General features: G+C 40.5%; 1 protein-coding gene across 1 annotated transcript; it reads left to right on the top strand.

Annotated features, from left to right (window-relative positions):
• Nucleotides 1–922: 922 nt before the first annotated feature.
• On the top strand, nt 923–6,823 carry wnt16 (wingless-type MMTV integration site family, member 16). The gene is made up of 4 exons (XM_070900313.1): nt 923–1,021; nt 1,120–1,346; nt 3,129–3,424; nt 5,517–6,823. The coding sequence occupies exons 1-4, from the start codon at nt 927–929 to the stop codon at nt 5,979–5,981; spliced, it is 1,083 nt and encodes a 360-aa protein (XP_070756414.1). The 5' UTR covers nt 923–926; the 3' UTR covers nt 5,982–6,823.
• The last annotated feature ends 5,221 nt before the right edge of the window (nt 6,824–12,044 follow it).

Raw genomic sequence — 12,044 nt, 5'->3', positions numbered from 1 at the left:
TCCTTGCACATTATACCAACTCGGCCACCCGTGTCCAAATTATAGTACTATAATCTAACAGTACACTTTAGAAATGAATGAAGTATTTTTTCAAAGCATTTTCTACATAATTATTGACATTTTCATCTGGAAATTATAAGCAGCTTCAGTGGAGTTGTTTTATATTAACTATTCTTAAACATTTGAGTGACACTTGTTGTAGTCCATATTGAGGTTCTGCCTTTTCAACTAGTTGGTTGAGGATTCTTATTCACTGAAATAATTATGTCGACGTAGACAGAGAGTGTGGTCTCTGGTAGCAATATCTCAGTAAGAAAAGTGCGGGGTGTGTATTGTGCAAAACGAGAGCTCATTAACAAGTGTGTGATCTAATTCGGAATTTAAGAACAACAATGATTTCAACTGTAATTGAACTTGAGATATTCTATCAAACGGTTCGCTGCCACCCGTACCAGAACTGAACCTCCCTCGTGGTCGAGGTTAATACTGAGGGGGTAAACTACATGGAACACCACTTGTCAAGAGTAGTGGTGTCACAGTACAACCGACCAATCGCTACTGTTGTGCTGTCTTGGCTATTTCATTTTAATTTTGCGTTTGTCCAATGGGAAGTGCACATGGGCGGGAACTATGGGATTGGCAGGCTCAGGCAACACAACGCCGAATCGAATTCGTCCTTTCGCAAGGATTTGTTCGAAATGTTATCTCTCTGTGTGACTTTGTTATTCTCCATCTCTTTCAAACTCTGTCCCTCCAGCTCTCTGGGTCAGAATCCTGTTTTGTAAAACCCTCACAGGATTACATCATGGATAGTGTGGCCATTCTAAAGGATAATCCCCTTAAATTTGCAACAATCTGGGCCGATTTTCAATTACATTAACAACCGTGACACCTTCGCGTGGCACAAGATAATAAATGATTCCGTCATGGAGAGAGGGGCTTCTTTTGGATTATGTCGGTGTTGTGTGTTATTCGCGGTAATTCTAACAGTCTTTCCCTACTACTGTCAAGGAAATTGGATGTAAGTAAATCTTAATCATTGAAAGAGTTGGATTTCGTATGTATTTGTGATGCACTGTTTATTTGGTAGTGATGTGCGTTTCTATATACTCACGACAGGTGGCTAGGATCCACAGCCAGTGGAGTTACGGAGAAAATGGGTTGTCTAGGTTTGCCACTTTCAAACAAACAGAAAGATCTGTGTAAAAGAAAACCCAATCTTTTGCCGACCATTAAAGAAGGAGCACGCATTGGTATCTACGAGTGCCAGAGTCAGTTTAAACACGAGAGGTGGAACTGCTCTATTACAAATGACTACTCTGTGTTTGGCTACGAGCTAACCAGTGGTAAGTCAACAGTACAAATATATTATTTTAATACTGATCTTTAATCCAGGTGTAAAGACAATTTTAAGTCAGAGTGCGAAATCATTGGTTCCGATAACTAAATGGAAACAGAAACCAGGTAAATAACATGAAACAAACTGTTTTAATATGATTAATTGTACAAAAGCAACAAAAATAGTTCTAATTATCGTTTACATATCCATACCATCATGGTAATATAGAATACGGTAGCTGCTGAGTACTTCTATTAGTTTTAAACCAAAACTCTTGTCTTAATAGTATACTAACTATACTGTTAAGGTAGTGTAGTAACTTGACTGCCTCATGAAACCGCAGTAATTCTGTTTAGCGAACAGCTGCAATGGGCTGTTGTGTAGGTCGTTATGTAGATTGATCAGAATGTCCCCATGTGGTTTCTGTAAACTTTCTCAACAAGCTTTTTAACCTGATCAAGTGTCCGTATTGTGATGCTAAACGTTTCAGAACATGAAAACAAAATTTTGTAAGGAAGTTGAAGGAAACACTTCAAGGGAATTTTATATGTAAATAAACGGATACTTTTCATACAAAAACTGAGTTCTTTTTCTGCCAGACTGCAATATAGGAAAATAGCATGTGCAGTTTTAAACCAAAACTACACGCGTTCATAGGGCATTGATGGCACTTGTATTTTTATCAATTCACCATATCGTTTTTACACAACTAATGTTTTTTTCTGTAGCGTGTAATTGCCAATTACTTATTTACTTCAGTGTACTTTAAGTATAAACTACCTTGATTTTTATAGATCAATATATCTAATTTAAAATAAAGGTAATACGACACAATTATGTACTTACAATTTACATACAGTGTAATGACTTTAGCTTTTAATACAATAGAGAAACGTCAGGCAATCGAGGCATTTTCGGACAGATAGCAAGCAGTGAAGTTCGTTAAAACTGTTTTGCAAGCTTGCTAGGTTACACCCCAAAAAAGCTGCCTTTCCTATCGTTCATAATCTCACTAAAGGCTGCATTTATGTGCGCGGTTCAGTGCGCAGCCCGCAGCTGGGGAAAGGGAATAATGAACATTCGCGTTAAGTGTTTGATCCGTATCATTGTACAGCATTGTGTGTGCAGTTTGCACAGGAAGTAGCCCGACCATATTTCAGGAAAAATGGAAATGAGGATCTGCAGGCTAGCCGCGGTCCTTAGTACTGCCGCCCACTTGCTCGCAAAAATGTAAACCAGAACCATAAAGCAAACCGATAAGAATTTATCATTTGTTAAATATTCATACAGGAAAACACGGTAACCTACTCACCCAACACGCGTATTGTAATGAGAGTCTTCGGTTCACTGACTGCGGTTCGCGCCTATGAGTGCTTGCTGAAGTGTCGGCTCCAGACTGGCGCCGCAGAGTGCGGGAATGGTCGGCCGGCCTCCGGCTCGTGCCTGTTGTATTTGTGTCGCAACTTGTAAAGTTTATTGTAGCAAAACTGAACTGTACCAGCTTCTTTATTAGGGGTGCATCGAAAAATATAACTTTTTTGTTTACATTTCAAAGCTTATAAAAAGTGTCTTATTTTTAACTAAATGTTACATTTAGCTCTGTGTGGAGGATGTTATTTGTACATTTACAGCCTCTTGCAGTGTGCAAATGCCACGCACGGGCCGTTTGCACCTTGCCTGACAACCCCACTGGTGATTATAATGGTTTAAATGTGTTTATTATTAGAGAAAAGCTGTTCCCCCCCTGCAATAACGGCAAGCACTGTCTTTCTCTCCCCTCGGTGTGCAGGTACTAAGGAGAGCGCCTTTATCCAGGCGCTGATGGCGGCGGGGCTCGTGCACTCGGTGACGCGCGCGTGCAGCGCGGGAAACCTCAGCGAGTGCTCGTGCGACGCCAGCCTGCGGAGCGGCGGCTCGGCCGGCGAGGGCTGGCACTGGGGCGGCTGCTCGGACGACATCCAGTACGGCGTGGCGCTCAGCAGGAAGTTCATCGACTCGGCGGACAAGTCCTCGGCCGGCGAGATCGGCGGGGAAAAAGAAGCGCGGGCGACCATGATCCTGCACAACCACGAGGCCGGCCGGCAGGTAGGTGGGGAAACTAGACTGCATCTTGTCTTATAATAAAAGTGCACAGGAATTAGGAATACAATTGCTATCTGATGAAGGGCGCCATTAACCAAAGTGTGCACATTTTAGCTCCTGCGCTGGTACCAGGAATTCACATCGGTTGTGTTCTGCCTCGAGACAAGTCCTAACTCAAGTCACTGACATGAGATTGTTGAGCCACTTACTATGGAAGAGTAGGTGAATCCTGCCGGATTGCTCACGGTTTTTTGGGGGAGTATCTTCTCCTTGGTGGCCTGCAATCAATGCTAAAGACCCCCACCTCCCTTTTTTCTATAGGGGCACCCGCACCCAGCAGATTCAAGTTAATCCATTATTCAGAGCCTGTCTCAGCTTGCTGTCTGAAATGGGACCCGCCCTCTCGGACGCTCAGACAGGAATATACCACTGATCCAGTGGTCACTCCATCACAGCCTCGAGTCGCCCGCTGCCTGGCTGTCAACCCAATAGTTAGAGACGATATTCTGGTCTCCACCTCGCCAGGGCTCTCTAGGCTTGAACCCTTTGCCGTCTGACTCGGAGGCGGGAGTGCTACCACTAAGCCAAAGGCTCAAACCAAATTCATGCTAGTTAGAATAATCTGAATGGATTTAAGAGGCTCCCTCCCACACCGTCTGGATGCTATATTTGTAATTCAGAGAGCATTAACAGCGTGAGTTCTGTGAAAACTTTATCCTTACTGATATCTGCACGGTGTATTGTAAAGATTGAAGAGACACAGCACATAACTAGTAGACTATCATTTGCATTTCTCACTTCTCATCCTGGAAAAAACAAGAATTCAAACTGCTGGAAAATTGATCTTATTACGCATCACATGTTGCGAATATGTGCATTGACGAGCGTTTACAATTATTCCGTAATTATATCTGCAATTCATTACTCTTCATAGGTTTTCTGGATTTTTTTTGCTTCATTTGACATTCAATCTGTAATTTGGAATCTTACATGCTTATTTATTGAATAAACGATGTAGTTCATACTTTACAATTGGAATAATCATAATTGTACCAACAATGATAAATATTAAATAAACCAAAAAGATGGAAAGCCTCAGTCAGGGAGCATCTATAGAGAAAGAAACAAAGTTAACGTTTCAGATCGATGATCTTTTGTCACTCTCATCCCGGAAAACACTGACAAAAATTCAAACAGATCCTGAGAAATTGACGAAAGGTCGCCTGAAACGTTAACTCTGTTTCTCTCTCCACAGATGCTGCCTGACCTGCTGAATATTCCAGCATTTTCTATTTTTAATTCAGATTTCCAGCATCCGCAGTGTTTTGCTTTTGTGTTAATGATCAATATAACCTGCAGTTAGCGTTAACTTTCACACTGACCTAAAGCAGTGCCAGTGCCCCAGTGCTAGTCTAGCTGGGGTGACAGGTCTTTATCTGACTCCGGAGCACACTATGGATATATTCACACTGCAATTATAATATACAAAACGCTTTTACTTCGCATTCAACCTGCAGTTATAATGTAAATTCAGCTGGAATCCATATTCAGGGCCTAACTTGACATTGGAGTCAAAAGGAGCGACATTTCCTGATGGGGTTTGGGGTCATTTCTGGTCTTGAACCCTGATTTACACTCCACAAATTTAGCGTTGATGAACGGCTGAAATGCTTCCCATTGCAATAAACGTGCATGTGAGAGCACCTAAAGCCTATTCAAGCCTCTGGAAGGCAATTTCGCAGCGCTTTGAGCTTGCATGGGGTACACTATAATCCCAGCTAAGTGCAAAGCCACATTTTATATTATAAAACCACTTTCCAATGTTCTGAGACAACAGAGGTTCCTCTCCCCCGCTCATATTTTTTAAAAGTCACTCAGACGGAACTCTGAGCACACGTCATAGAACACACACGAAGTGATCTTTTGTGGCAGTCAGCGGTGTAACTCCGGTGGCGCCTGTACTTCGAGATCAGTAGCTGCGAAATAACCGCAGCTTCAAAGCACTGCAAACGAGTGCTTAGCTTTTCTGGTTGATTCAAGCAACTTGGTTTTCGAAAGATTCTGGTGTTAACTATCTTTTTATTGGCTCCTGCAGGCAGTGTCCAAATTGATGTCTGTGAACTGCCGTTGTCACGGAGTGTCCGGCTCGTGTGCTGTGAAGACTTGTTGGAAGACCATGTCTTCCTTCGACAAAATCGGCCAATTCCTGAAAGAGAAGTACGAGCACAGCGTCCAGATCCTTGACCGGTCGAAGAAAAAGGTTCGCCGCAAAGACAAGGAGCAACGGAAAGTGCCAGTGAACAGGGAGGACCTGGTGCACATTAAGAAGTCGCCCAATTACTGCGTGGAGGATAAGAAGGTGGGGATCCACGGGACCCGGGGGCGGCAATGCAACCGCACGTCGCCGGCCGCCGACGGCTGCAACCTGCTGTGCTGCGGGCGGGGATACAACACGCACGTGGTGCGGCATGTGGAGCGCTGTGACTGTAAGTTCGTGTGGTGCTGTTACGTGCGCTGCCGGAGATGCGAGACCATGACCGACGTGCACACCTGCAAGTAGCTGCAAGACAGCAGTAAAGAGCGCAAAGCCGAATAGACACAGACCAAGGCTAGCTCGGAGAAGCTTTGGGCCAAACGACCATATATTACAGAGTCAAGTGATCGTGGTAGTCTTGATGAGCAGTTGAGCATTACATCAGCAGAGCAAGCATAATTGCAAAGAAAACAAATACGAATGGACAGGACATTCGGTTCAAAAGAACATATGTCCAATATACTGCGATTTGTATCAATGAACTGAACCCAGCAAATATCGGTGGCCAGAAGGACAAGGTCATTTTGTTCAAAAAGACCATAACCATGGTTATTAAAATAATTCTAGGTGGTCCCTCAAATTACAGAATGCTATAAGCACCTCAAAAAATATTTAAAAAGCAACAAGAAAAACTCAGAGAACAGCAAGAATACAGAAATGTTATAGTAACAGCAATATAACAGAGAGTTTAAATAGTATAAAGTCCTCTACTAACATTCCAAAATGAAAGTTTGAAAACTTTGTATATTTATAGGGGTCAACAGCATAACTAATGTTGTACTTTAAATTTGTTCTAGGATTTGATTTAAAAAAAAATAAAAGCTTGCATTGTCTGCAAGCGTGGCATAATATTTACCTCTGGAGGATAAAATCTTCCAAATTACTGCCCATTCACAGTTGGAAATGAAAACATGGCTTTTACTCGGTGACGACACTGTATTTCAGTTGCATGGCAACTGTGTATCAAAAAATTATATTACTTACAAAGTAAAATAATTTAACTTGCGATGGTGTGTTCTAAAAGAATGGCATTTCATACTTTTTGAAAATATATGTACAGAGAACTTTAGTTTTGGATGACAAACATACTAACAGCTTATATCTGTAAATATTGTTTTAACTTATGCAAAATATGTATTAAAATGTCAGTCATAATCTCACTGTAAAATTTGTAGATTGTCATTAATCTTGTACTTATGGTACTTGCTCAATATGTATAAAGCAGTAGTGAGTTGATAACATTTAAAACTGTCTATTTTTCCTTGCATTTTTCTTGTGATGTTTTTCTGCAGATTACAGCATTTCAGTATTAGAGTTTCAATGATTCAGATACATAGATATCTTGCAGGAAATATTATCTTTTGAGAACTGGAAAACAATAAATAATATTTTGTTTTTGTTGAAAACAAATACATTTACTTTTAAAAGTTATCTTAAAAGAAACTAGGCTTGTGTGTAACATTTTACCTAACCTCTCTTAAAACTCTAGTTTGAGTAGAGTGGGGTAGTGATTTGTGAAAAGTAGCAAGCTAACGAAAAATACCACAAGTCCATTTTTTAAAAGAAGGAATTTTAGTTAAATCATGACCTTGGGGTTAAATGTCTTGGCCTGTTTTATACAGCTTGATGTATAACAAGCAAAATAATCCACTAGGAATCAAACAAAGTTTGGCATTTGTCTTGTCAGTGAATTAATTCTCAAACTAAAAACTTCAGTAATGATAGTTTAACAGTTACTGGAGTTTCAGTTTGCATAATTGGTTCTCTGATTATCATGTACTCCCAGAATAACATTTCTAAGTATGTACAATGTCAGTGCACTAGATTATAATAATAATAATCGGGGCCCAGGAGAGGCGTGAGTTCGGGGCCAGGGGCAGCACGGGCCAGCCCACACTGCGATATGTGTGTGCATTAGGTCCGTGCAGCAGAGCAGGTCTCCAGTCAGTTAACCCTTGCCACTGGACCAAGACCTAGCTCTGTCAAGCCCATGTGGTGGCTGGTGTGCAACGGCCACCACAGGTTAAAAAAATCTATGCACAGGCATCTTCCATTCTTCAATATGTAGCTCAGGACCTGGAATATTAGGTCCTTCATTGAAACATCTGTGAACTCATCCTTTTTTGGCGTGGAAGCAAGTCATCCTTGTTTCGAGGGACTGCCTATGAATGAATGAATAAATCTATAATACATATAAGCTTGAAAGTAATGAAAAGATTTTTTTTTAAACTTTTACTGGAGATCTTGCATCGTAGGTTGTAATTCATAATTACGGATAGTGTCTTTTGTCCTTAATCATGCCACTTCAGTTTTGCAGCTATTCATTCAGTATCTTTGTAAAATGCCACAAAAAGGAACATTTTAAACACTACATTACAATATATAAAACTAAGCATTTGTGGCAGAGGTAAAGATAATTTAATACTATTTAGGTAACATCTTGCAAAGTTCTTTTTTCTAATTTATGACATTATCTGAACACTTTGGAGCTTTAAAATTCATCCATTCTATATGTAAAATTGATAGGCAAATTCTTAAAAGCATTAAAAATAAATATTTGTAATATCCTTGTGTTGATTACAAAGTGTAATCTTTCAATGATTTATTTCATTGGATGTGGTATCTATCTGAATAAGAAGTAATGTTATCTGTTCTTTTGAAACAGGAATTGTCAAATTGGAATGATTCTCACCAAAATCAAAACAAAATTTTTCCTTAAAACTATCAAAGTAGCAATTGATAACACATAAATTCCACAGTGTAACAATTTCTCCTCAACAACAACTTTGATTTATATAGCATCTTTAACGTAGTAAAATGTCTCACAGCAGCGTTATAAAACAAAACAGATAAATTTGACACAGAGCCACATAAGAAGAAATTACGGCAGATGATCAAAAGCTTGGTTAAAGAGGTAGGTAAAGGGAGATGTATAGCAAACAGGAAGAAATGCCACACACAGTTGAATGAGTATGTAACATCAGACTGAATTTTGATTTAAATATTTTGCAGATAATGGAACATCTGTTATCATCATCATAGGCAGCTCCTTGGAATCGAGGAAGACTTACTTCCACTCCCAAAGTGAGTTATTTGATGGCTGAACAGTCCAATACAAGAGCCACAGACCCTGTTACAGGTGGGACAGACATTCGTCGAGGGAAGGGATGGGTGGGCTCCTTCCACTGCCTGCGCTCGAAGAGCTCAACGCCCTCCCGGATGCACTTTCTCCACCTCGGGCGGTCTTCGGCCAGGGTCTCCCAGATGTCAGTGGTGATGTCGCACTTTACTAGGTAGGCTTTGAGGGTATCCTTGTAACGTTTCCGCTGCCCACCTTTGGCTCGTTTACCATGAAGGAGCTCCGCATAAAGCATTTGCTTAGGGAGTCTCGTATCTGGCATGCGAACTATGTGGCCTGCCCAGCGATCTGTTATAGATCTCTTGTAATAAACATTTTCCTGCATTCCAATAGATTTTTCTATTGGAGTTCAAGCTTTGCCAAAGCTAAACCCAGGTAAGAACTATGTTGATCTTGATGAGCTTGTGATAAGATATGATTATCTTATATAATATATTAAGTATTAACTGCAAACGTTTTAAAAGAATATATGAAATATTTGCTAAAAATAGTAAATATTTTGTGGGGGCTGAGGTGTAAAGATCTGTAATTGATCTATAAGGAGATGAATTCCACTGACACTAGTATTATAGAACAGACAAGCTTCCCCATAATATTCTAGTTAGTCAGTTCATCTGAAATTCATAAATGGTTCCATGGAGAAGCTTGATAAATAGGATTATTTTGTTAAGGTGTGACGTCCAAAATACTTTTGCATGAGAGTTATGCAGAGGCACGTGCACAATATTCTTTCTATCCCTATGCTACAGTTATCTTTCCTTATGAATAATAGTCTTTGTAATTTTAAGTTACTGCTTTACTAATTTTTCTAATTGTAGTTGTAGTGTTTACATTTTGTACTATTGTATCAGTGAAGTTATTCTTCATCTGTTTTAAGTCTCCAGCTGCTTTTCAACTACTTTTCTCCCAAAACAGCACCAACTCCATCACGTATTTCTGGTGCAAATTTGATTCCTGATAATTTATTTCTAGAGAGTTCAATTTGTAATTCAGAAGTTACCCAAATAGTAGATATAATAAACCATGTTTTTTTTTCAGTAATGTGTGATATGTCTCTCAACAGAGAATAATTCAATTCTAAAGTTAGTGAAAGTACTACAAAAATCTTTGTATAAAAGCAACCTAAAAATAAAAGAAAATTAAAGCAATGTTGCCGTATAAGTTAGCAAAATATAGAAATACCATTATTATTGCGCTGATAGGTTCATTTTTAATTTTTATACTATAATATTCATACATAATATATACACTAAGTAGCCCGTAGCTGTACATCTACCTCACTGCAGATTCTAATAGTTCCCTGTTAATCTGCTAGAATCTGATTAAATTGATGCACACAATAGACAGAGGTATTTTCTGCAGATACACAGATTACACAAATAAGTCATCATCATAGGTGGTCCCTCGAAACAAGGATGACTTGCTTCCATACCAAAAAAGGATGAGTTCACAGGTGTTTCAATGAAGGACCCGAACTACATCCTCAAGGTTGGAAGATGCCTGTGCGTGGATTTTTTTTTAACGTGGGGTGGCCGTTGCACACCAACCACTACATGGGCTTGACAGAGCTAGGTCTTGGTCCAGTGACAAGGATTACCCCAAGACGACTGGAGACCAGCTCTGCTGCACGGACCTAGTTCGCACACTTTTCGCAGTGTGCGCTGGCCCTTGCTGCCCCTGGGCCCTCTCTTCTTCTGGGCCCCGAACTCACACTTCCCCTGGGCCCCGATCACGTCCCGCTACAGTCTCTCGCCATTCCTTCACCCCGACCTCGCCGCTCCTGCAGTACCTGCCCACGCTCCAATCACTGACCTGGACCTTGATGACATCAGTCTTCGCTGCCGTTGCCCTCCTGCACCAGCACGTGCTGCTCCCTGGAGTGGCATGCCTCCACGCTGCCCATGGCCGCCACTCGCTGCTCCTTTTATGGTCCCGACCTGCCGCTGATGGTCTCTCGTAGGTCGGGGCCTCCATAATTTCACACAAATAAGTAGAGCATTATCAAATGTACAAGAAAAAAGAATCCGCAGTGAAAAATTGCATAATTGCAGAATCACAAAAGCTATGATGATCATTCTCGAATTACAAAACTTCAGTTTTGTTCACTGAAAGGATGACTATGCAAATCATATTTGCAAACATGATTGGCCACTTACTATAAAGCTTATATTTAACTCTTACCTTGTGTTATGGTTCGGGTATTAAAAGTAAAATATACTTTATTGAAGTAGCTGTTTGTACAGATTGTTTGTTTCCCAATATGCTGGGCTGCAAAATAAGAAAAAAGAAAATAAAGACTTACATTTATATAGCACCTTTCACGACCACCAGATGTCTCAAAGCGCTTTACAGCCAATTAAGTACTTTTTGGAGTGTAGTCACTGTTGTAATGTGGGAAACACAGAAGCCAATTTGCGCACAGATAGTTGAATGTGAGTTTTTAACTCCCAATTACCCATTTGAGTTCACCATTACTGAGGTGATGAGTAAAGGTTGGGAGCTTCATGATAGTATAATTGGAAGGTGACTCACTTTGAGCCACTCTTCTGTACTAGTAGCCAGTTAAAGAAATTCACAGAGAGGTCTGGAAGCAGGCCATTTGCTTGTTCTCGCATCCATCAAATAGTGTATAGTCTATCGACTCTGGATCAGTTCCTATGGACTGGAGGGTAGCTAATGTAACCCCACTTTTTAAAAAAGGAGGGAGAGAGAAAACGGGTAATTATAGACCGGTTAGCCTGACATCAGTAGTGGGGAAAATGTTGGAATCAATTATTAAAGATGTAATAGCAGCGCATTTGGAAAGCAGTGACAGGATCGATCCAAGTCAGCATGGATTTACGAAAGGGAAATCATGCTTGACAAATCTCGAATTTTTTGAGGATGTAACTAGTAGAGTGGATGTGGTGTATTTGGACTTTCAAAAGGCTTTTGACAAGGTCCCACACAAGAGATTGGTATGCAAAATTAAAGCACATGGTATTGGGGGTAATGTACTGACATGGATAGAGAACTGGTTGGCAGACAGGAAGCAAAGAGTCGGGATAAACAGGTCCTTTTCAGAATGGCAGGCAGTGACTAGTGGGGTGCCGCAGGGCTCAGTGCTGGGACCCCAGCTCTTTACAATATACATTAATGATTTAGATGAAGGAATTGAGTGTAATATCTCC

The sequence above is a fragment of the Pristiophorus japonicus genome, chromosome 15 (assembly GCF_044704955.1).
Source record: "Pristiophorus japonicus isolate sPriJap1 chromosome 15, sPriJap1.hap1, whole genome shotgun sequence".
Lineage (NCBI taxonomy): Eukaryota > Metazoa > Chordata > Chondrichthyes > Pristiophoridae > Pristiophorus > Pristiophorus japonicus.
The sequence above is the reverse complement of the archived record's forward strand: the minus strand, read 5'-3'. Positions and strand labels throughout refer to the sequence as shown.

What these genes read in the sequence shown, in the direction of transcription:
- wnt16 (XM_070900313.1), top strand. Translation starts at nt 927, where the DNA reads ATGGAGAGAGGGGCTTCTTTTGGATTATGTCGGTGTTGTGTGTTATTC. An exon ending in TACTGTCAAGGAAATTGGAT is followed by an intron (nt 1,022 to 1,119) that starts GTAAGTAAATCT and finishes TACTCACGACAG; the next exon opens with GTGGCTAGGATCCACAGCCA. An exon ending in ACCACGAGGCCGGCCGGCAG is followed by an intron (nt 3,425 to 5,516) that starts GTAGGTGGGGAA and finishes TGGCTCCTGCAG; the next exon opens with GCAGTGTCCAAATTGATGTC.